This window comes from Mauremys reevesii, unplaced genomic scaffold (genome assembly GCF_016161935.1).
Source record: "Mauremys reevesii isolate NIE-2019 unplaced genomic scaffold, ASM1616193v1 Contig11, whole genome shotgun sequence".
Lineage (NCBI taxonomy): Eukaryota > Metazoa > Chordata > Testudines > Geoemydidae > Mauremys > Mauremys reevesii.
Genome location: NW_024100727.1, coordinates 111,625 through 137,086, shown reverse-complemented (window position 1 = coordinate 137,086; position 25,462 = coordinate 111,625). Strand labels below are relative to the sequence as shown.

Below are 25,462 nucleotides of genomic sequence, written 5' to 3'. Positions count from 1 at the left end.
AGGGGTGAATTGCTGCTTAGAGAAGCTCCTAGGGAAAGGAATCCTCATGGTAGCCTGTGCAAGCAGTTTACTGCAACTGAAGGGTGTAAAAGTGATTTAATCAAGAAAGTTTCAGTTCCTAACAGCCAGAAATTTTCGGTTGTGAATGGATCCACTGACTTTCCTTTTGAGAGATCCAGTGTGGGCAGCTTTGAAAAGGTCTCAGGTGGAGTAGAAGCTGTTAAGGAAGTTGAGCAGCCCTATAACCACCTGGCTGTGTGTGGCCAGCTTGTTGGAGAGACAATGGTGTTGGGACAGGAATGTCTCCATGCTGAATCTGTAAGTGAGCAGTCTGTGCTTCAGGGTCTGAGGACAGATTCAGTTACTGGTGTTTCAGAGCAGAACAGTTGTATGGCTGAATGCTTGAGGAGGCAGGGGAGAGCAAGTCAGCTCTCACCCTCAGACTCTTTGAATTGGTGTGGTATCTCTGTAAGACCAAGTCCAGCTTTGGAATCCATAGCAGCTAAAGAGTTAAAAGCTAGTGTCTGTGTTAATGTGAATTACTTGGCTGGCAGGGGGAAGAAAGACTTGCTAATAGCTGTTAGCACAGAGGGCCCACCCCATCAGCCAGTGAATTCTGTTAAGCAAGAGAAATCAGGGTCTCATCCTGCAGAACAAGGAGGAAAGAGAGAACTGATTTTTGCAAAGGGAAGCCACAGGTTAACCCTAAAAGGCCCAAACTCCAATGGTATTGAGCCAAGGGTATGGCATGACAAACATGTTTGTAGATGGACACTTGCAATCAATTTGTTGTTATTGCTAATGCTAATTTTTGTAACTAATGTGTTGCTATTGCCAAGAACTGTAACAATGTACAATGTGCCTAATCTTTTGGAAAGTCCCTTGAACATGTTGAAAGGAATACATGAAAACACACTTTACGTTAAAGGGCCTTGCTATACTAATGTTTCACAGTTAATGCCTGTAAACAGTATTGGAACGTTTCACAGGGGAAAATACATTCCAGACCTGATGTGCTGTATGAAAGGGGAAACTGAGGCACACTACCATATTGCTTTCATGGCTAAATGCCAAGATTCCTGTACTATGAACAACATCAATATCTACATTGGTTTAATGTTAAATGGGTTCCAAACAGTGGCCAAAGCTGGTATGGATAAAGTAGCTGTTTTCTTTAGCTCTTGGCAAGATCACATGAAACATACAGGAACCATGCTGCAAAAGCTAACCAAGTTATACCTTTAGTTTGTAAAGAGATTCATTCATGTTATTGAACATGACTTTGATAAACCATTTCGGTTATACACTGGTACGGCCTCTAGCCCAACACTAGCTGTAGTGAGACAAACCCAAGGAAAGGGGGCTCTTGGGATGCAGTCAGTGATGTTTTGTCATCCCTTCCTGCATCAATTTTGCGTTGGGGGTGTGACGTTATTGATATAACTTGGGACCATATAGAACATGGGTTGCAACCAAGGTCCTGTAGTGGCACCAAATCTTAAGTAAAGGGGGTCATTTAAGGTGTCTAAGACCAGGTTCTGGGTTGCTGGTTATGATTATGCTGTCTCTATGTCTGTGTATCATTTTGTAGTTGAAGTATAAGTATTGGCTCTGTACTGTCTGTATTTTGTATTATGCTCTGCTTCTGGGAAATATCCCAGACAAGCTGGTGCTAGCCCTGCCTCGCTGGCTTGATGGCCCATTAAGGACCATCAGCTACACAACTGACCCATGGAGAGAAGGCAGACACGCCTTGTGACTCAGCAAAGTATGCAGAGACTTGTCCTTGTGACTGCAGACTCCATTTTGATGTAATTTTCCACAATGAGGACAAAGAGATTTTTACACCTGGAAAAGTCTATATAAGGCTGATGCATCATCTCCATTTGGTCTTCAATCCTGCTTCTGACCTCTGGAGGGACTTTGCCACAAACTGAAGCTCTGCACAAAAGGACTGACCGACCCATCCCAGCGGGGGATGTTCTCCAGAGACTCAATTTGAACCTGCAGTTTACTCCATCACTGCTGCAAGCCTGAACTAAGAACTTTGCCATTACTGTATGTAATTGATTCCATTTAACCAATTCTACCTCTCATCTCTACCTTTTTCCCTTTGTAAATAAACCTTTAGATTTTAGATTCTAAAGGATTGGCAACAGCGTGATTTGTGGGTAAGATCTGATGTGTATATTGACCTGGGTCTGGGGCTTGGTCCTTTGGGATCGAGAGAACCTTTTTCTTTTATTGGGGTGTTGGTTTTCATAACCATTCATCCCCAGGACGAGTGCACTGGTGGTGATACTGGGAGACTGGAGTGTCTAAGGAAATTGCTTGTGTGACTTGTGGTTAGCCAGTGGGGTGAGACCAAAGTCCTCTTTGTCTGGCTGGTTTGGTTTGCCTTAGGGGTGGAAAAACCCCAGCCTAGGGCTGTGACTGCCCAGTTTAAGCAATTGGTCCTGATTTGGCACTCTCAGTTGGGTCCTGCCAGAATCGCTCCGTCACAGTGTCAGGGACACCGAAACAGCAGCCTGGGCAGCTGGAACATTTCGGTATTTCCAAAACAAAATGTATCAGACTTTTAGTCCCACTAAAAATGTCCAGCTTGGGGGTTTTGGTCCTGATTTGGGACAGAACATCTTTCAAAAAATCAATTTTTTTCATGGGCTGGAAATTCTGTTTCCTGGCCAAATAACAAAACCATCCCAGCTTCCCCCGTGCTACACACCTACCGGATACTGTGACCATTTCCTGTAGTGTCGGCAGGATTACAGGATTCATTGTGTGAAATGCACAGGCACAGAATTAAATGTATTAACAATATGGCAAATCGCCATTAGTGATTTAAAAAGCTCAGGGTCCAAATCACTCTTGCCCTGCACCCTGTGTAGTCACTTACACCAGTGCAAGGTGGGAGTGAAACACGACCATTCTGACTAACAGCATTTCACACCCACTCTCAGCTCACTTTGCTCTGGTGTCTCCACAGCGTGCAGAGCTGCAGTGAATCAGGTCCCTTGTCCTCACCTTCTAGGCCCTGCTTGTTCTCTTCCCTGCCCACATCTCTCCTCACACTGTCTCCCAATCCACTATTCTTACTGCTTCCTTCGGTTCCTAACTGCTTGGATCCTGAGTCTCCCTGCCTGGTGCCTGCCTCATTTTTGATACCTGTGCAAAAGTGGGTTTAAAATGCTACCAGACCAGAGCGGAAGCATTTCATACTCATTTTATAGGGGTATCAGTGATGACACCAGATGTAAAGCAGTGGAGAGTCAGGCCAGGGTCTCCTACCCTAGTCTGCCTTATCCTGTCCAACCATCTCCTTCTCTCCCCCTTCAGCTTTCTCCTTTAAACCCACTTCTTCCAGCAACCCTGCCCTGGCTGAGCTCACCAACAACTTCCCTTCACTGGTGCTCAGTGCTCTGTGTTTACACTAGACAGTGAGATCACTGAACTCCCCCAGTCATGTCAATAGAATCAAAAATGATGCACAGAAGCGTGAAACTAGCCCTTTTGCCAGGCTCCTGCATGGACTAGTTACCGTTGGGAATCGGTTTCTGGGACCTCAGTACATTGCACCTGAGTGTGTGTCAGGAAGCGACACAGAACCATGCTCACAAACTCACACTTCCAGTGTGATGAACCAAACTCACCTGGTCGGAGAGGTGTGAAGTCCACAGCCGAGGAGGTGTTTGAATCTGCCCCCTGGAGGACGTCAGTGTAACACAAGTTATTTCTTGCAGGTGAGACACAGAGGAAAGAGTTTGGACGTTAAACCATGGCCGGGTCAGCTGACACCATTGTGATGCCGGCTCTGGGCCGCCCGTTCCAGCTGGGGATGCTGTACGACTGCCGCAGTGACTCTCTCATCCCAGGTAATTCCCCAGCTGTAGCCCTGAATTCAAGAGTGAGAGGAGGGAAGGGTCACAATGCGAATCCCTTCATACCTGAGAATGAGCCAAGTGCGCTGTGAGTGGCCTGGTTACGGGTATTATGGAAATGGCCCTTCACATTCCCCAGGGTCCAGGCTGTAGTAACTGGATGGGGCAGGAGGTACCTGCATTGGGAGACCTGCTGCCATTCGTTCTAGGTCAGTGGTTCTCCCCTTCTTTGTGTCTGTCATAGTTTACCCTCCCCCAGCTCCCACCACACAAGTACATACACCAGTAAAAGAAAATCAACATGCAGCTCTCACTGCAGATTACAAACAGTGAGGCCTTGATTCAAACAGAGCCAACGATCCATTGTAATAAGAGCAAAAGCAAACCTGCGACTGTGATACGTGCTTACAATCAAATGTGCACCCCGCCCCCGCCTCGTAGCAAGCGGGATAATGTACAGATGGCAGAGACCTCGTATAATGCTTTGCAGCTTCCCAGAAATCCATCAGAATGCACAGCACCACCTAGAGTCAAATACACAGCACCATCCAGAATGTAAGATCAACCCAGGATCTACCCCGCCCCTTCCCAGAGACCCCGCCCCTTCCCCGAGGCCCCGCCCCACTCACTCCATTCCCCCCTCCCTCCGTCGCTCGCTCTCCCAAAGGGCTGGGGTGCAGACTCTGGGCTGGGGCCGAGGGGTTTGGAGTGGTCGGGGGAGCACTCCAGGCTGAGCCTGGGGCAGAAGGTTGGGGAGCAGGAGTGAGGGGTGCAGGGTCTGGGAGGGAGTTTGGGTGCAGGAGGGGCTCCAAGCTGGGACCGTTTGGGGATGCAGGAGAGAGTGTCAGGTGCAGGCTCTGGGAGGGAGTTTGGGACCGGGGCAGGGGGTTGGGGTGCAGGAGGGAGTGTGAGGTTCAGTCTTTGGCTGGGAGATGCTTACCACAGGCAGCTCCATGCTGGCGGTGCAGCGGGGCTCAGGCAGGTTAGTGACCACTGATCAAGAGTCAAATGCACAGCGCTTTCTGAGAACCTGATATGTCTGGAGGAATCGGCGTTGCTCATTATTCGTTGCTGTGGGTAAAATGTGGCCAGTGAGGCTTTTTCTCCTAAAGCTTCTCATGCCCCCCAGTGTGAGAACCTCTGTTCTAGGTCTGGTAGAACTAAAACATCTGGTAAATGGCAGGGAGTGGGGGGTGGGAGAGCACTCTTTTATGGACACCAGCCAGTCAGTTAGCTATAAAAATCCTTCTTAGCAGTGGGATTCTACTTGCTTTGCCTGTAAGGGATTAAGAATCTCACTGAAATGCTTAGGTAGAAGGAACTGAGTTGGCACCTGGCCAAAAGAGCCAGCGGAAAGACTTGAAACTTTTAAAATTGGAAAAAAACCTTCCCTTCTGGGTCTGTGTTCTCTGAGCTGGAGAGCCAGAGCCAGCAGGTCTGCTACAAGGAGCTTGGGCCAGGTATGAAAATTCCTCATTATTCATACCTAGAATTATTCATTTGGAACTACAGATCTGTAAGTAGCACAGGGAATGTTTAGCTAGATGGGATCAGGTTTATCTCTTTATTTGGGGCTTGAGGATTTCTCTGTGCTGAACACAGGTGCTTTTCTTTTCTTTTGTACGCTGGACCCCCAGGGAGCCATTTCTGGTGTTTAACCCTTTTCAGTTGCTCTTTAAAATCTAGCAACAGCCTGATTTCCCAGATGAGCTGGCTTTCTTTTTTTTAAATAAAAATTACCCTTTTGAAGAACACGATTGGATTCCTGTATCTTAAGCGGTAAAGAGGCCTGTGCGCATGTTACTCCGTTAGCTTCTAAGAGGGACAAAGCGTTCCAGGTTCAGCTGGTGGCAACAGCTGATTTCTTTTTCTCTTTTCTCTCTCGGCTCTGCCCCGGAGGAGGGTGAAAGAGCTTGAGGGTGTCCTACAGCAGCAGTTCCCAACCTTTCTCTTTTGGAGACCCCCCCAACACGCTATAAAAACTCCCTGGCCCACCTGTGCCACAACAACCAGTTTTCTGCACACAAAAGCCAGGGCGGGCGTTAGGGGGTAGCAAGCAGAGCAATTGCCCAGGGCCCCATGCCACAGGGGGTCCCGTTGTTGGGGACTTTAACCCCGACAGCGAAATTCGTTGTCTGTTCACAGAGAGACAGGCAACACCAGCAAGGTCCGATCAAAAGCCCTTTATTGACAAGTGCACGCATCAATAAAGGGCAGCTCGTCTCCAGTGAGAACCAGCCAGGAGTTTACATCTTAGTATTAGCCTATATAGACAGTTTTATTACGTCATACATCACTCACTTGAGCAAAACCCACCCCCCTTTGTTTAACAACTTAAAACTAGACACTTTTAATATACACACATGCCTAGACTTTATGTCTACAACTTTAAATTATTAATTATATCTTAACAACACCCAAAAGTTAGAAATACAGGGGAGTTTTAAACAAACCTATAACTCACCCAAAGAGTTAGAATCTGAACCGTGGGATGCTAGAGTTTCTTATCAGTTCTTCAAACACTGTCCTTAGCACAGCTAATGGTATGCCAGGAATGCAATCCCTGGCTTATCTCAGGCTTATCTCACGTTTTCCAGGGCTCTGTAAAACAATGCTGCTTCTCAGTACTTTTCCACTCTGGGATTACCCAGAAACCTCTGTAAGCCTGACTTCAGTCAGGTTGGCATAACTGTTTTGCCTGCTATATTTTCATTCAGGCCTAACACCGTGCAGCTACACTGCTCAGGCTTCAGCCCTGGGTGGTGGGGATCAGGGCCCTGGGCTTCAGCCCCATGTGGTGGGGTTCAGCTTTCTACCCTGAGCCCTAGTAATGCTGGCCCTGCTTGGAGGCCCCCCTGAAACCTGCTCGAGGCCCCATAGGGGGGCCTGGACCCCGGGTTGAGAACAGCTGCCCTACAGGAAGGAATTCCCAAGTGCAGCTTCCTAGGCTTTCAAAAGGGTTTTTGCATTTGGGTGGTGGCAGCACTATGCCCCAAGGCCAGGGGGATCTGTAACCTTGGGAGTTTACTACAGGCCTGGAGTGGCCAGTATTATTTTTTCAAAAGTCTTTGTGGGCCCCCACCTTCTGCACTGAAAGTGCTTGAGTGGGGAATTAGCATTAACAACATCTCATGTTCCTAATTACATGAAACTTCCCAGCTGGGAAGATTTATTTTCTCCTGATTTTTTCTCAAGGTGACTGCTCTCTTACATCTCCACCCACCAACCAATAAAGTCTAAACATGGAGCACATGACTTATGAGGAGAGGCTGAGGAAACTGGAACTGTTTAAGCTGCAGAAGAGAAGAATGAGGGGGGGGGGGATTTGATAGCTGCTTTCAGCTACCTGAAGGGGGGTTCCAAAGAGGATGGAGCTCGGCTGTTTTCAGTGGTGGCAGATGACAGAACAAGGAGTCTCAAGTTGCAGAGGGGGAGGTTTAGGTTGGATATTAGGAAACACTATTTCACTAGGAGGATGGTGAAGCACTGGAATGGGTTACCTAGGGAGGTGGTGGCATCTCCTTCCTTAGAGGTTTTTAAGGTCAGGCTTGACAAAGCCCTGGCTGGGATGATTTAGTTGGGTTTGGTCCTGCTTTGAGCAGGGGGTTGGACTAGATACCTCCTGAGGTCTCTTCCAACCCGGATATTCTATGATTCTATGATATCACAGGCTAGTAAATTTCACCTCATTACCCCTGTATTGAGCCCAGGAACTTGTGTTTGACTAAAGTCAGCACGTGTTTGACTCTGATACTAGGCTGCCACTTTCCCCCTCACTCTTCTCCAGCCCCCTGTCCCCTGAGGAGCTCTCCCACCCGACGTGCACCCTGGAACCTCCAGCTGGGGCGCTGGCTCTGCCCTATGCCAGGCCATGTGCCGGCTTCCTCCCCAGTTCCTCGCAGGCCGAGACGTTAGCAGAGCTCCCTTTGGCACGACAGGGGTCACTAGTGCGGATGAGCAAACATTCAGCATCTCTACTTCCACGTGGAACTGCAGTCACAGCCCCTGGGCGGCTCCCACTCCACATGGACCCAAGAGTTCAGCTTGACACTTAGGACTGTTCCCTAACCACTGAGTTTCAGCCAGTGCACAGAACGAGCCCGGCCAGAGAGCAAACTCCTCCCTTAGTGCGCACACAGCATGTGCTTTGCTCAGGGCCCCGACTGAAATGCAGAACAAACATGTGCTGCACTCGCAGGGTATTTGCACTAATAGAGCAGCATTGTAAAGGCCGTGCAAAAGGAGGTTTCCCCTTTGCCAGGAATTAATTTCTGCTCATTGTGTAATTTCTGGCTTTCTGGCTAAGGTCACGTGAAGTGCTGTGGAGAGACAGTCGTGTCAAACTCTGTTTTCCAGTTCATTGGTTTCAATCAGGAATAATTCTAGTGACTTCAGTTTGCACTGGGGTGAGCAAGAGCAGAATATGGCCCAGTAGCATAGTCAGGGTGAAGCTAACTTTCCATGACAGGCCTGATTTCTTACCCCCTCCCCCTTATCTAAATACACCTCCAACCGTTCAGCTAGAGAAGCCATTGGCCTCCTTCCACAGAAACTTGTCTCTGTGGGCTGCGGTTCCTGTGCGGTGGAACTGCCTTGGTCCTTCTAACTTTCAGGCCTGGGATTGGGGCTTGAATGTGGTTGATGAAGTCACTAGAAACGCAGCAGAGGCCATAAGGTGCACACAGCACAGCTACAGGCCTTAGAAAGTCAGTAACATCCTTGTGTAGCAAGTGGAGCTGGGTGAACTAAGCATGTGCCTGGTAGCCAGGACCCCACGTTCTGTCCTACCCCTGCTATATCATTTTAACAATACTTGGCACTATAGAAATGTTATTAAGTTAGGTCTCAAAGAGCCCTATGAACAAGTAAATGTCATCCCAGCATCACAGCCGGACCAAGTGACTTTGAGAGGTTACGTAATTTATCCAGATCCCACCGAAAATCAGCATCAGAACAGTAATGAGAATGGAGCATGGAGATGGCAGAATGAGCCAGAAGCCAAGCGGGGCAGGTCAGGCAGAGCCAGGAGGAGACTGAGACGTGACCCAGAAGGGGAAAGGAAAGGAACCAGGAGCTGTGGGGGGCGGGGGGCACTGTCACGGGGCAGACGGCAGACAGGGCACAAGACAGGGACCAGGGTAGCAGGGGTCAGCCCTGTGGGGGAGAGAGGTGGAAGGGCCCCGAGTCTCCAGTGTCCTTACCCCCGAGTGTTATGGCAGATAGCTTCCCACTGGGGGGCGCTACAGCGCGAGGATGTACAGGAACTTCGAGAACCCGACCTTCAGGGAGCTTGTGGGGAAAGCACAGTAAATGTCGAGGGCTGAACAGAGCCTGAAGGTTGCGCTATCTTGGCTCTCTCCCTCTTTATGTTTGATCCCTGGACACAGGCTCCAGGGGCCAGATTTTTAAAAGGACGAACCAGGCTTCTGAGAATCCCACTAGGCACCTTTGTGTCCCTTTATGCATCTTTAAATACCTTTAAAAATTTGGCCCTATGTTTCTTTGCTGATGGCAAATAGCTGCAAATCCCGCTGGAAGATGTGCCCCTCTTCCCCTCTGTGGCTGGTCAGATTTGCAGAAGTGCTGAGCACTCACAGCTGCAACTGGAGTCACTGGGAGCTGCACTTGAACATGTAAAGTGCTATAAACCTGCTAAAAGCTCTGAAAATAATCAGGCTCTGGGGTTCTCAAGTTGGGCATCCAAATTAGTGGATGTTTTAAAAAATTTTGGCCTTACTCTCTGTGCCTCAGTTCCTCCTCTGTAAGATAGGAATATAAACACCTCTCTGCCTCCCAGGGGTGTTGTGAAGAAAAGTGTATGAGTGTTGTGGCCCACACTGGTTCAGCAGGGGTTAATCCCACTCTGTGGGCTGAGGAGACCAGCCCCCCTTGGCCCTGCTGGGCCTGCTCTGGCTGGAACCCAGGCACAAAAGGGAGCAATTCAGCTCCGTCCTGAAGAGGGAGGATGCATGTTGCTGGCTCCAGCCTGGGAGCTGCCACATTGCCAGATTGCAGAAGCCAAACTCACCGAGACCAGGCAGACTCCAGGCTGCCAGAGGGTGCCCAAGAGAGGTCGGAGTCCCTGGAACAGTCCCTGGAACAGTCCCTGGAGGAATCCAGAGGCCCCAGAGACACCCAGACCACCACACGAAGAGACAGGGCAGAAAGTAGGTCAGGGGGACCAGCCATAGAGCAAAGTGACATCCGTGGGTTTCAGCCGGATCCCTGCTGACTCAGTGGCGAATACACTCGCCACTGACAGGGCCCTGGGCAGGGACCCAGTGGATTAGGGAGGGCCGGGGTCCTTCTACCCCGGCTGCCATCAACCCCTAGGTGGTGACCCACTTTCCCCACTGGCCATTAGGCCATATTAACTCCAGCCCTTAGGCTGCACATCCCTGCGAGCAAAGGGCTGTCACACTGACTTCAGACACTAGGCCACTCCACCCCGAGGCCAAGGGTGGACGGGACGTGCTGGCCCCATGACACACTTATGGTGATGGTCACCCAGGAGAAATTAACAATTCTGTATTCAGTGCAGGCTTTGAATGGTGACAGTGAATGAGGCCTGGCCGCACATTGAATGTGTGGTATACAAAGAAATATTGGACATCACCATTCCGGTAAGAACCATTCCAGCTGTGCACTGAACGAGGAGTTCTGTGGAAAAGACACTGTTTGATCACGTAATTAAAGACTGTGCCAGAATGCACACACACAAGGTGGCTCAATTAAGGCTGGGTGGAAACCTTAATTAAGACATTTCCTTACTTTTGACTGCTTGGCTTTGTAACCTTCACTTTCCTAATGTAAAAGGTTTTTTTGTTTTTTTTTTAATTAAGAGTATAGCTATTGAACTGGAGAAGGAGCTAGTCCAATCTGTTACATGCTTTGGGATCCACATGGATAATAAGAGCACATACGTGTAACAGTCTCATTATCAGCTGCTGAAACTGCTCTAAGTGCAGCAGGCTACAATAAAAATGTCATTTTAATCATACCTTTGCAGAGTCAGGGTTGTGTGTTTATGTTAGACTTTTAAACATATGTTAATCTATTTTTCGTCTCACACACAGACACAAGAAGTGAAGCGTGTTACCAGATCAGACACTTTGTTCAGGCACATCCAGCTCTTATTTTAATTTTAGACAATGTCTTGCAGTTACAGAACAGAAAGGTTTCTTACCCTCTCTGCCATTTACCATGTGTCTGTCTGTACTATTCTAGGCATCACTTTATGGGACCTGGAGACACTTCGAAATCATGTAGATGCAGAACCACAGCCCAAGACTGACTATCAGATTATTGCATCTGACACCACTGACGACAAGGCATCTGCCCTCAATGTCACAGCATCGCTGAAGGCCAGTTTCCTGTCTGGCCTGGTGGAGGTGAATGGATCCGCAGAATATTTAAGTGATACCAAGACATCAAAACATCAAGCCCGTGTTTCTCTCCGGTACTCAACTACAACACAGTTTAAGCAGCTGAGTATGAGCCGGTTAGGGCTCCCTAATATCTCTTACCCTGATGTGTTTGACCAAGGCACGGCCACCCACGTGGTCACGGCTGTGCTGTACGGGGCGCAAGCTGTTTTTGTCTTCGATCGGGACATTTCTTCATCGGAGAACGTACAAGACATACACGGAAACCTCCATGTTATCATTAAAAAGATACCCCAGGTTTCCATCGAAGGGGAAGGAGCTCTCAAAATGGATGACACGGAAAAAGCACAAGCTGAAAAACTTAGTTGTAAGTTTTATGGTGATTTTGCTCTTGAGAACAATCCAGCTACTTACCAAGATGCCATGAAAATTTATTCCACCCTCCCAAAGCTGTTGGGTGACAGCGGGGAGAAGGCCGTACCCGTGAGAGTCTGGCTGTACCCGCTGACCAAGCTGGAGTCCAAAGCTGCTCAGCTGGTGCGTGAGATCAGCACAGAACTCATCTTTGATGTTCAAACTGCTCTAGAGCAACTGACAGAATTAGACATGCGATGTAATGATGCAGTGAAGAAATCAAATGCCACAAAGTTCCCTGAAATCAGGAGCAAAATCCAGCAATTTAAGGATCTGTGTAAACAACACAGAGAGACTTTCCAGAAACAGCTAGCAAGTATCTTACCCTCCATCCGTGGAGGTGGAAAAGAGGAAGGGGCCCTGGTGGACATTTTATCTCGTAAAAAACAGTCACCGTTCAACACTCAGAAACTCAATGAATTTCTGGATACAAAGGAGCGAGAGATGAATTATGTGAATTCCTACCTTAGGGCCCTAATGGATGTAGAAGTGGTGTCCTCTCAGAGTGCACTAGATGAAATCATACTCGACACTGGGCTTGATTTCATCGTCTCATTTACATTCACCTCATTAAATGAAGAGGAGCCATATTTATCAGATTTAAAACAATGGCTTCAGACCCAGTCTATGGAAGAAACTCATGATCCTGCCTTAGCCAGTTCTGTCGCTGAGAAACTAAAATCCAAAGTGTGGTTTGAGGAAAAAGAAATGTATAAAAAAGCTCGAAAATCTGTGAAGTCCCTTTCAAATTTTGCCAGTGTCAACAAATCTAATGGGAAGACTCGGTTCATTGTGGCCTCTGTTCCAGACAAGGACAATCCAGGCACTGCCATTTACCTGTATGAGGATGGAGAGCTGGTCAGCACCGACTTCGAGCCTCCATCAAAGCCTCTTCCAGCCCTGATTGATGGAATCAAACATGACCGTGTGCAGCTCACGTTTAACCCAGCAGCCTATGGCAGGGCTGAGATATCTGGCTATCAGGCAGAGTACAGACTTGTAGGGCAGGAGAACTGGGCGGCTGTGACTGTAAATAACACACAAGAGACATTCACAGTAACAGGGCTCCGTGCAAACACCGAGTACCAGTTCCGATACGCTGCAGTGAGCAAACCAGGGCTCAGCGAGAGCAGCAACGTGAGTGATCCTGTGAAGACCCTTCCCCCGACCAGCCCTCCTGGGAAGCCTGTAACAGCTACTGTAGATCCATCAGCCATCACTCTCACCTGGCAGAGTCCAAGTGTCATTGGAGATGGAGTCAGTATAAGCGAGTATCAGGTGGAATATAAAGAGGAGGCAGGAGATACGAGTCACGAGGGAAAAGAGAAATGGCTGGAACAAAGGACAGGAAAGAGAACTGAGTTCTGTACCATTGATGAACTGCGTCCTGAGACGCCCTACAGATTCCGGGTGTCGGCTGTGTGCGCGGATGGGGCTGTGAGTGACCCAAGTGAAGAGATTTGCCTCTCAACGCTAAAGGGTAACCATTTAAATATATTTGCATTCCCCCCAACACACAGAACTCTGAGGCACTTGTTTCGGTAAAACTGTCATTGGAAGAATACTGAGCCATCTCAGGCTCATAATGTACAAATGACTTGAGAATCAAACAATTTATTGGTTTCAGAGTAGCAGCCGTGTTAGTCTGTATCTGCAAAAAGAACAGGAGTACTTGTGGCACCTTAGAGACTAACAAATTTATTTCAGCATAAGCTTTCGTGGGCTACAGCCCACTTCTTTATGCTCAAATAAATTTGTTAGTCTCTAAGATGCCACAAGTACTCCTGTTCTTTTTGCAAACAATTTATTGCTATTTAATAACTGATTTGTTGTAATGCATACAGAACCCAACCACTGGGTCCAATAATGGGCCAAACCCAGCAACAGGCTTTTGTAGGTGACAAATCTGAGGAATTGTCACAGACTGAGGTGTCACTGGAGGAGGTTTTGGAATTAATTGATAAACTCAACATTAACAAGTCACCGGGACCAGATGGCATTCACCCAAGAGTTCTGAAAGAACTCAAATGTGAAATTGTGGAACTATTAATTAGGGTTTGTAATCTGTCCTTTAAATCAGCTTCTGTACCCAATGACTGGAAGTTAGCCAATGTAACGCCAATATTTAAAAAGGACTCTAGAGGTGATCCCGGCAATTACAGACCGGTAAGTCTAACGTGAATACCGGGCAAATTAGTTGAAACAACAGTAAAGAATAAAATTGTCAGACACATAGAAGAACATAAATTGTTGGGCAAAAGTCAACATGGTTTCTGTAAAGGGAAATTGTGTCTTACTAATCTATTAGAGTTCTTTGAAGGGGTCAACAAACATGTGGAAGAGGGGGATCCAGTGGACATAGTGTACTTAGATTTCCAGAAAGCCTTTGACAAGATCCCTCACCAAAGGCTGTTATGTAAATTAAGTTGTCATGGGATAAAAGGGAAGGTCCTTTCATGGCTATGAACTGGTTAAAAGACAGGGAATCATAGAATATCAGGATTGGAAGGTCATCTAGTCCAATCTCTGGACAGATTTTTACCCCAGTTTCCTAAATGGGCTCCTTGAGGATTGAACTCACAACCTTGGGTTTAGTAGGCCAATGCTCAAACCACTGAGCTGTTCCTCCCCCCAAAGGGTAGGAATAAATGGTAAATTTTCAGAATGGAGAGGGGTAACTAGTGGTGTTCCCCAAGGGTCAGTCCTAGGACCAATCCTATTCAACTTATTCATAAATGATCTGGAGAAAGGGGTAAACAGTGAGGTGGCAAGGTTTGCAGATGATACTAAACTGCTCAAGATAGTTAAGACCAAAAATCCATGAAGAACCTCAAAAAGATCTGACAAAACTAAGTGATTGGGCGACAAAATGGCAAATTAAATTTAATGTGGATAAATGTAAAGTAATGCACATTGGAAAAAATAACCCCATCTATACATACAATATGATGGGGGCTAATTTAGCTACAATTAATCAGGAAAAAGATCTTGGAGTCATCATGGATAGTTCTCTGAAGACGTCTACTCAGTGTGCAGCGGCAGTCAAAAAGCAAACAGGATGTTAGGAATCATTTAAAAGGGGATAGAGAATAAGATGGAGAATATCCTATTGCCCTTATATAAATCAATGGTATGTCCACATCTCGGATACTGCGTACTGATGTGGTCTCCTCATCTCAAAAAAGATATTCTGGCACTAGAAAAGGTTCAGAGAAGGGCAACTAAAATGATTAGGGGTTTGGAGAGGGTGCCATATGAGGAGAGATTAAAGAGGCTAGGACTTTTCAGCTTGGAAAAGAGGAGACTAAGGGGGAAAATGATAGAGGTCTATACAATTATGAATGGTGTGAAGAAAGTGATTTTACTTGTTATTTACTTGTTCCCATAATATAAGAACTAGGGGCCACCAAATGAAATTAATGGGCAGCAGGTTTAAAACAAATAAAAGGAAGTTCTTCTTCACACAGCGCACAGTCAACCTATGGAACTCCTTGCCTGAGGAGGTTATGAAGGCCAGGACTATAACAGGGTTTAAAAGAGAACTGGATAAATTCATGGAGATTAAGTCCATTAATGGTTATTAGCCAGGATGGGTAAGGAATGGCGTCCCTAGCCTCTGTTTGTCAGAGGATGGAGATGGATGGCAGGAGAGAGATCACTTGATCATTGCCTGTTAGGTTCACTCCCTCTGGGGAACTTGGCACTGGCCACTGTTGGTAGACAGGATACTGGACTGGATGGACCTTTGGTCTGACCCAGTACAGCCATTCTTATGTTCTTAATAGGGCCCCATTGTGCTGGGCACTGTAAAAATTATATTGAACTGCCAGGTATGGTCAAGTTAAGGTTCCAATCTGGTTTCTGTGAAAAGTTTCATTCTTCTAAGTGCTCTAAAATCAGCATGATTACTCGGATTGCCTTGAAATTTGGTGTGCCTCAAGGGGTGCTGGCTAGGCCGAGTGATCCAAATTTGGGGTCATTTGACCAAGGGATTCACAAGATGCAGCACCCCCTCATTGTCCCCCTGATTTTCTAGAGGTTGACATGTTCTATCCACATGGTTTTGCCCAGACCTGGGGATCAAGCCACGGCTCTGATCCTGGCGAAAGGGTCTCACTCACTTGAGAGTAACCCCCAGAGAGTAAACGGCACCCCATGCTCTTTGGGGGAGCACAATTTGGAACATTATTAGGTAAATAATATTGTTTGTTAACTAAGTCGATCATACTCAGCACATATGGACAGAGGAGCCAAGAGGGTCAGTAGGTGGAAAGCTTTCACTCTGGCTAGACAGGTCTCTGCAGATATGACAATTTCCTGCAATATCACTGAAACCGAATTTGGGTTCTTTGAGCAGGAGAGTCGTGAGATCCAGCCCCCTGAAAACACAGCTGTTCTTAAAGTTCACACATTCGATCAACTACTCTGTGCACATGTGGCTTCTAAAATGCTAATGGATGAATGGACAGGAATGGGAGGGGTGAGCTGGAAACGATGGAGGGGGGGAGCTATCTGTTGTGGGGACTAATAGGAGAGGGAGGGGAGAGACACACACCAGCCTTCTCTCCTATGCTTAAAGTTACTGTAACCACAGGTGTTAAAGCTGCCCATTTCTTGGGCTGCAGGCTATGTCTGAGATTTCTCTCCCTGGCCATTTTAGCAACTACATAAGAACATAAGAATAGCTATACTGGGTCAGACCAATGGTCTATCTAGACCAGTATCCTTGTCACAGGCCCAAGGACTCCCTCCCTCAGGGGTTCCCATGGGGAGGCAGATGAGCATTGTATGCTCATGCGGTTGCAGGCATTGCAAGGCATTTCGGGGGATGGTCAAAGGTGTGAGTGTGAAATGGAAGATTCCTTTGCAGGTTGCAAGAGGCCAAGAGGGGGAAAAAGAAAGAGAGCAGAGAACGGGTTAACTCCATGCTCCTGCTAGGCCCAAAAATAAGACGCTGACTCCAGCAAGCCCAAGGCCACAGGATGCAGCTGACTCTCAGCTGCCTGCCAAGAATGATGGGGGATGGGACTAAATTCCACCCCGACCAGCTGTAAGAAAAAATAATGAATCTGAACAGACAACAGACCTGCAGAGGCAGCCCCAAAACAAACAGGACAGCGAAGGCTAACGCAGAGGAAAACAAAGTCTAGCCAGTGTGTCTGGAGCCGGTGTGTTTTGGAAAAGCTAAGGAGGCCACAAAAAGACCTGGTTTGAACTGATACAAAGATCACCAGGAACAGAGGTTGCTAAACAAAAACGCCACCAAAAGAACCCAGGACTTAAAAACTCTCCCCAAAGCCAAAGCAAGCCGGAGATCACAGTGGACCCCAGACAACCTGGGCCCAGGACAGAACTCCTGGCCACCTTTCCCCCTCTTCTTCTTACGTTACACCCAGGCTTGCTCAGCCTTGAGTAGAGCATGTGTGAGCATGAAAGTGGGTTAGGGCTTGGGGCACTAACACTTCGTTCCTTCCTCTGAGTGACGTGGGGAGCATCCATCACTCTCCGCTGTTATTTTATTATTTAATTAATAAAGCTTTAAAATTTAGACAGGGGTCCCCAGCGCAGCACCCGTGGGTGCCATGGTGCCCGTGGGGGCATCTAAGTTCGCCCGTGTCCTGGCCAGCGATCGAGCATCCACCGAAATGCTGCAGAAATTCAGCAGCATTTCAGCAGCGACGCTTCTCGATGATGCCGCTTGCCGCTGACAAACGATGTCATCGAGAGGTGTCACCGCTGAAATTTGGCAGCATTTCGGCGGATGCTCGACCACTGCCACAGTCCTTTGTTTGGCACCCGCCAGACAAAAATGTTGGGGACCACTGATTTAGACACTTGGTGTGTTTTGTCATCTCCTCCCCAAACAATCCTGTGGTCTCAGCCTGATCACTGGATGCCTCAGACAGATTGGTAACAGAAATCTGTCACAGTTTTGGTGGAGAATTGTGGGGGGGGGGGAGCCCTGCAGAGCGCACCAACCATTTTGCCCTTGCTATTTCATGTTTGCTCTGTCCGGCACTGTTGGTTTTACACGTTGAGGATTTTATGATTAAAGGTTTGCCCACTCTCAGCCGTAGTAGATCTGAGAACCCGAGAGAGGTTTAGCATTCCTCTTTCTATCCCGTTTGGTGGGGATAGGGTGCAGGTGGGTATACTCCCAGTTGTAGAAGTCCGAGGTAGCAGTAGGACTCAGGGAGTCTTGCTCCACACATATAATCCTAGGTGCATACACCCCCAGTCATAGCATGCCTGAGTTGAAGAGGAGGACATAGGGTGTCTCACTCTGCTCAGGAAGGGTTTTGATGGATGGACCCTCGGTGATATCGGACTGAGTAATATGGAGGGAGGCTTAGCATCTCTCCCTCCGGCCCAGGGGGAGTGAACATTGTAGGCCCCAGTGCCAGTGTGGGCTACATGAAATCTCAAGTAATTAAAAGATCTTAAGAGCTATACTAATAAATTATAACAACATGTTCAGGAAACAGAAGGGTACAGCTGCGGACTTGGGAGTCCCGCAGTCATGGGCGATGGCATCAACAACGGGTTCAAGGCTAGACATACGGGCATTAGGGAGAGCGGACATGGAAGTCCGGCTGCCCGGTCAGCTGGCATCACAGGAGGCAGGTGGACCTGATGCCCGAGCCACGGGAGGGGTGACAAAGAGGGACGGGACCCTGCTGTCTCTTTCAAGTGGGGGCTGAGGATCTCTCCCGGTTGGAGAAGGCTCTCACCAAAGTGGGATATAATCCCTGGGGTTCTGTAGTAGAGCTTCAGAAAAAAAATGCAGACTGGGCAGGATTTGTTAGACCCGTATGCCGAGTATAAAAAGCTAAAGGGTAAAAACCTAGGGGTAGCTGTGGGATTAATTTGGACTGCAGTGGCCATGTGATACCAAATGTTGGGACAGAGAAAGAAGTTGGGGAGAAGGGAAGAGGTGTGTACCCGACAGCTGGTGGAAATTGAACAACTGAAAGTGCAAATCACTAGCCAGGCTGCAACCCATGTCTATGCCCAGGACAAGTTGCAAGCCTTGGAACAGGACTTCCAGGCAGAAAAGGTGGAACGTGCCCGCCTGGAAGCACTGGCTAAGCAAGTACCGGTCCTTCGGGGACTCGCGAAAGACTTGACCATCTGTGCCCAGCATATGCCACAACGGTAGTGTGCTCTCCATAAAAAAAAATTGAACAGTTAAAATGTCAGTTGGCCGTGCGTTCGGTCCAGGTGGCGAGCCTCACGGGAGATGATTCGGGTGATCCTTGTGAAAACTTGAATCTCTCCCTTTGTGGGGAACCTCAATTTTGGACGGAACCTTGTTGCACCCCTATAGTGGCCCTTATTGAAACCGAGCAGGTGAAGGGGGAAAAGGTTGTATGTACGGCATCCCCGACTACGAGAAGAGCACCTCGTGGGGTAATGACAAAGAGCAAAGGCTTTGCGAACAGGGGCTGCTAACAGGGAGTTTCGCAAGGGAGTTTAGAAGGGGAGTGGGAAGGGAGTGGGAGCCCCTTGCCAGCCCTAACCCCTTCCCCGTGCCCCCCCCCTAAAACCTATAAACCGAACCACATTCCAAAACTACTTTCCGTAAACCACCCTTTCACTAACTAGGAGACAATGCAGGCAGAAGCCCAGCAGCAGAGTGGGGGCTATCCAGTTTATTGCACTGACTGTCACATGTATGATTACCTGCCCTGTGGGTGGGTGGCATATGTGTGCAGTCGGTGCAAGGAGCTCTTGGCCCTCAGAGACCATGTACGGACTTTGGAGGCCAGGGTGGCGGAACTGGAGGAGCTGAGAGAGGCAGAGAGGTATGTTGATGAGGCTTTCCAGGACACAGTAGAATTGTCCCACCTCCGCTTAGACAGCTCCTGTGCTGTTGAGGAGGAAGAAGGGCCCAGGGAAGTAGATCAGTCGATGGGAGCAGAGGGAAACCTTCCTGTAGTTGGGACCCTCCTTCCAGATGGTGCTGGGGTTGCCTCCCACACTGAGGTTGCCTCTCCGGGGGAGGGAACTCCAGTTTCTAGGAAAAGGCAGGTGTTAGTAATGGGAGATTCGATTATTAGAAATGTAGATAGCTGGGTCTGTGATGACCGGGAGAACCGTATGGTGACTTGCCTGCCTGGTGCGAAGGTTGCGGATCTCTCGAGGCATCTAGATAGACTTATGTGTAGTGCTGGGGAGGAGCCGGTGGTCGTGGTACATGTAGGTACCAATGACATAGGGAAGGGTAGGAGAGATGTCCTGGAAGCCAAATTTAGGCTGCTAGGGAAGAGACTGAAATCCAGGACCTCTATGGTGGCATTTTCAGAAATGCTCCCAGTTCCACACGCAGGGCCAGGTAGGCAGGCAGAGCTTCAGAGTCTCAATGCGTGGATGAGACGATGGTGTAGACAGGAGGGGTTCAAGTTCATTAGGAACTGGGGAAACTTCTGGGATGGGAGGAGCCTATACAGGAGAGATGGGCTCCACCTAAACCAAAGTGGAACCAGACTGCTGGCACTAAACATTAAAAAGGTTGTAGAGCAGTTTTTAAACTAGGAGATGGGGGAAAGCTGACTGCTGCAGAGGAGCGTGTGGATCGGACACAGACTTCTCTTAGGGGAGAGTCTGATGATAGAGAATCTCCAGGTTATAGTCAGGAGCAGAGGAATGAGAAGTATAATGTAAGGGCCGGATCAGATGATAAACAGTCACATAAAAAAGAATCTGGCACATCAGAAAAAGGCAGGCTAATAAACAGGGACAAGTTTTTAAAGTGCTTGTACACAAATGCCGGAAGTCTAAATAATAAGATGGGTGAACTAGAGTGCCTTGTGATAAAGGAGGATATAGATATAATAGGCATCACAGAAACCTGGTGGACTGAGAGCAATCAATGGGACAAAATATATCGGAAGGACAGAACAGGCCGTGCAGGGGGAGGAGTGGCACTATATGTGAAAGAAAGTGTAGATTCAAATGAAGTAAAAATCTTACGCGAATCCATGGATAGAAATTTCATGCTCTAGTAAAAATATAACTGTAGGGATCTATTATCGACCACCTGACCAGGACAGTAATAGTGATGATGAAATACTAAGGGAAATTAGAGAGGCTATCAAAATTAAGAACCCAATAATAGTGGGGGATTTCAATTATCCCCATATTGACTGGGAACACTTCACTTCAGGACGAAATGCAGAGATAAAATTTCTCGATACTTTAAATGACTGCTTCATGGAGCAGCTGGTACGGGAACCCACAAAGGGAGAGGCGACTCTAGATTTAATCCTGAGTGGAGCGCAGGAGCTGGTCCAAGAGGTAACTATAGCAGGACCGCTTGGAAATAGTGACCATAATACAATAGCATTTAACATCCCTGTGGTGGGAAGAACATCTCAACTGCCCAACACTGTGGCCTTTAATTTCAAAAGGGGGAACTATACAAAAATGAGGGGGTTAGTTAGACAAAAGTTAAAAGGTACAGTGACTAAAGTGAAATCCCTGCAAGTTGCGTGGGCCCTTTTTAAAGACACCATAATAGAGGCCCAACTTCAATGTATACCCCAAATTAAGAAAAACAGTAAAAGAACTAAAAAAGAGCCGCAGTGGCTTAACAACCATGTAAAAGAAGCAGTGAGAGATAAAAAGACTTCCTTTAAAAAGTGGAAGTCAAATCCTAGTGAGGCAAATAGAAAGGAGCACAAACACTGCCAACTTAAGTGCAAGAGTGTAATAAGAAATGCCAAAGAGGAGTTTGAAGAACGGCTAGCCAAAAACTCCAAAGGTAATAACAAAATGTTTTTTAAGTACATCAGAAGCAGGAAGCCTGCTAAACAACCAGTGAGGCCCCTTGATGATCAAAATACAAAAGGAGCGCTTAAAGATGATAAAGTCATTGCGGAGAAACTAAATGGATTCTTTGCTTCGGTCTTCACGGCTGAGGATGTTAGGGAGATTCCCAAACCTGAGCTGGCTTTTGTAGGTGACAAATCTGAGGAACTGTCACAGATTGAAGTATCACTCGAGGAGGTTTTGGAATTAATTGATAAACTCAACATTAACAAGTCACCGGGACCAGATGGCATTCACCCAAGAGTTCTGAAAGAACTCAAATGTGAAGTTGCTGAACTACTAACTAAGGTTTGTAACCTGTCCTTTAAATCGGCCTCGGTACCCAATGACTGGAAGTTAGCTAATGTAACACCAATATTTAAAAAGGGCTCTAGGGGTGATCCCGGCAATTACAGACCGGTAAGTCTAACGTCGGTACCGGGCAAATTAGTTGAAACAATAGTAAAGAATAAAATTGTCAGACACATAGAAAAACATAAACTCTTGAGCAATAGTCAACATGGTTTCTGTAAAGGGAAATCGTGTCTTACTAATCTATTAGAGTTCTTTGAAGGGGTCAACAAACATGTGGACAAGGGGGATCCGGTGGACATAGTGTACTTAGATTTCCAGAAAGCCTTTGACAAGGTCCCTCACCAAAGGCTCTTACGTAAATTAAGCTGTCATGGGATAAAAGGAAAGGTCCTTTCATGGATTGAGAACTGGTTAAAGGACAGGGAACAAAGGGTAGGAATTAATGGTAAATTCTCAAAATGGAGAGGGGTAACTAGTGGTGTTCCCCAAGGGTCAGTCCTAGGACCAATCCTATTCAATTTATTCATAAATGATCTGGAGAAAGGGGTAAACAGTGAGGTGGCAAAGTTTGCAGATGATACTAAACTGCTCAAGATAGTTAAGACCAAAGGAGATTGTGAAGAACTTCAAAAAGATCTCACAAAACTAAGTGATTGGGCAACAAAATGGCAAATGAAATTTAATGTGGATAAATGTAAAGTAATGCACATTGGAAAAAATAACCCCAACTATACATACAACATGATGGGGGCTAATTTAGCTACAACGAGTCAGGAAAAAGATCTTGGAGTTATCGTGGATAGTTCTCTGAAGATGTCCACGCAGTGTGCAGAGGCGGTCAAAAAAGCAAACAGGATGTTAGGAATCATTAAAAAGGGGATAGAGAATAAGACTGAGAATATATTATTGCCCTTATATCAATCCATGGTACGCCCACATCTCGAATACTGTGTACAGATGTGGTCTCCTCACCTCAAAAAAGATATTATAGCACTAGAAAAGGTTCAGAAAAGAGCAACTAAAATGATTAGGGGTTTAGAGAGGATCCCATATGAGGAAAGATTAAAGAGGCTAGGACTCTTCAGTTTGGAAAAGAGAAGACTAAGGAGGGACATGATAGAGGTCTATAAAATCATGAGTGATGTTGAGAAAGTGGATAAGGAAAAGTTATTTACTTATTCCCATAATACAAGAACTAGGGGTCACCAAATGAAATTAATAGGCAGCAGGTTTAAAACAAATAAAAGGAAGTTCTTCTTCACGCAGCGCACAGTCAACTTGTGGAACTCCTTACCTGAGGAGGTTGTGAAGGCTAGGACTATAACAATGTTTAAAAGGGGACTGGATAAATTCATGGTGGCTAAGTCCATAAATGGCTATTAGCCAAGATGGGTAAGAATGGTGTCCCTAGCCTCTGTTCGTCAGAGGATGGAGATGGATGGCAGAGATCACTTGATCATTGCCTGTTAGGTTCACTCCCTCAGGGGCACCTGGCATTGGAAAAGATCCAGGGCCTAGAGCTGAAGGTAGAAACCCTGATAGAGAATAGAAGGGGGTTCGAGCAGCTGATGGAGCAATGGCAAGCAGTAACGGAAGGGGAACGCCCAGTGGCAAAGGGGGAAGCAGGGGCTAAGGCCAACGAGGGGGGACCACCAGACAAGGAAGATGGGCGGTGGAAGCATGTGACCGTGAGAAGCAGGCAGAGGAAAAGGAGAGCCAGTGAGGGGGAAATAGAGCTAAGGAACAGGTATGAAGGTTTGGAGAATGAGGAAGGGGTACAGCAGGTGGTAGCTGATGGTGGGAGGCCAAGGAAAAAGAGACGAGCGGCCAGTCCCATAGAAAGAGGGGAGGAGTCTATGGAGACAGCACCAAGTTTGGGCCCAGGGAGGTTACAGGATGGTTTAAGGGGAACCATAAGGGACGATAGGAATGGAAGGAGCGTGCGACGAGGGGGGACAGGGGATAGGTTAGCAGACCGCACTGTCCCCAGGCAAAGGCAGGTCTACGTGATTGGGGATTCCATACTGAGAAGGGTGGATAGGCCTGTGACCAGGGCCGATCCGGAAAACAGAAGGGTGTGCTGTCTACCGGGCGCTAAAATACGGGATGTGGACCTGAGGTTGAAAAGGATCCTAAGAGGAGCAGGTAAGAACCCTTTGATCATCCTTCATGTGGGAACGAATGATACTGCTAGATTCTCGCTAGACAGGATCAAGGGAGACTATGCCAGGTTGGGTAAGACGCTCAAGGAAATTGAGGCTCAGGTGATCTTCAGTGGGATCCTACCTGTTCCTAGGGAAGGGCGCCAAAGGGGTGAGAAGATAGTGACGATTAACAGTTGGCTGAGGGAGTGGTGTTACAAGGAGGGCTTTGGGATGTATGGGCACTGGGAGGCTTTTGGGGACAGACAACTGTTCTCACGGGATGGGCTCCACCTAAGTAGGGAAGGAAGTAGACTTCTAGGAGGGAGGCTGGCTCACCTGATTAAAAGAGCTTTAAACTAGACACTGAGGGGAGACGGTTGGGAGAGGTCCTGGTGCTCTCACGCCAAATTTATACATTGGGAGCGAGAACAACAAGATAACAACAGATATAGCCAGAGGGGGGCAGGCAGGTGTAAGGAAGAGGGGGGGGACGGATACTAGATCTACAGGTCATGCTGGTAGTACTGTGTCCCTACCGAGTTGGGTGAAAAGAGTGAGAGGAGCCCAACAGCAAAAATTAGGATGTTTGTTCACCAATGCAAGAAGCTTAGGTAATAAAATGGAGGAACTGGAGCTCTTGGTCCGAGAATTGAAGCCGGATATCGTAGGAATAACCGAAACATGGTGGAACAGTAGCCATGACTGGAGTACAGGTATGGAAGGGTATGTGCTGTTTAGGAAAGACCGATGCAAAGGTAAAGGGGGGGGAGTAGCATTGTATATCAATAATGAGGTGAAATGTAATGAAATAACTACCAATGCAATGGATAATACGGAGTCTGTCTGGGCAATGGTCACATTGGGGAAGAAAACTACTAGAGCCTCACCCGGGATAGTGATTGGGGTGTGCTATAGACCGCCGGGATCTACCCTAGAGATGGATAGAGAGCTCTTTAATGTTTTTAAGGAGGTAAACACTAATAGGAACTGCTTGATCATGGGGGATTTTAACTTCCCGGATATAGATTGGGAAACAAATGCTAGTAACAATAATAGGGCTCAGCTTTTCCTAGACGTGATAGCTGATGAATTCCTTCATCAAGTGATTGCTGAACCGACGAGGGGGGATGCCATTTTAGATCTGGTTTTGGTGAGCAACGAGGACCTTGTTGAGGAAATAGTTGTAGGGGACAACCTTGGCTCGAGTGATCATGAGCTAATTCGTTTCAAAATAAATGAGAGGATAATCAATAGTGCATCTGAGACTAGGGTTTATGATTTCAAAAGGGCTAACTTTACTAAACTAAGGCGACTAGTTAGGGAAGTAGACTGGCCTAACATATTTAGGGATCTAAGGGCAGATGACGCCTGGGGTTACTTCAGGTTGAAGTTGCAGGAGATGTCAGAGGCATGTATCCCAAGAAAGGGAAAACGGCTCGTAGGTAGCAGTTTTAGACCGAGCTGGATGAGCAAGCGTCTCAGAGGGTCATTAAGAAAAACAGAAAGCGTACAAGGA

General features: G+C 47.3%; 1 protein-coding gene across 1 annotated transcript in view; it reads left to right on the top strand.

The window, feature by feature from the left end:
- The window catches only part of LOC120392689 (stonustoxin subunit alpha-like), a 51,086-nt gene that overhangs the window by 13,544 nt on the left and 12,080 nt on the right, over window positions 1-25,462 (top strand). The window contains exons 2-3 of the mRNA XM_039517425.1: window positions 3,741-3,872; window positions 11,106-13,157. Of these exons, the coding sequence (XP_039373359.1) occupies window positions 3,776-3,872; window positions 11,106-13,157 (2,149 nt within the window). The 5' untranslated portion in view covers window positions 3,741-3,775. The remainder of the gene's footprint in view (window positions 1-3,740; window positions 3,873-11,105; window positions 13,158-25,462) is intronic.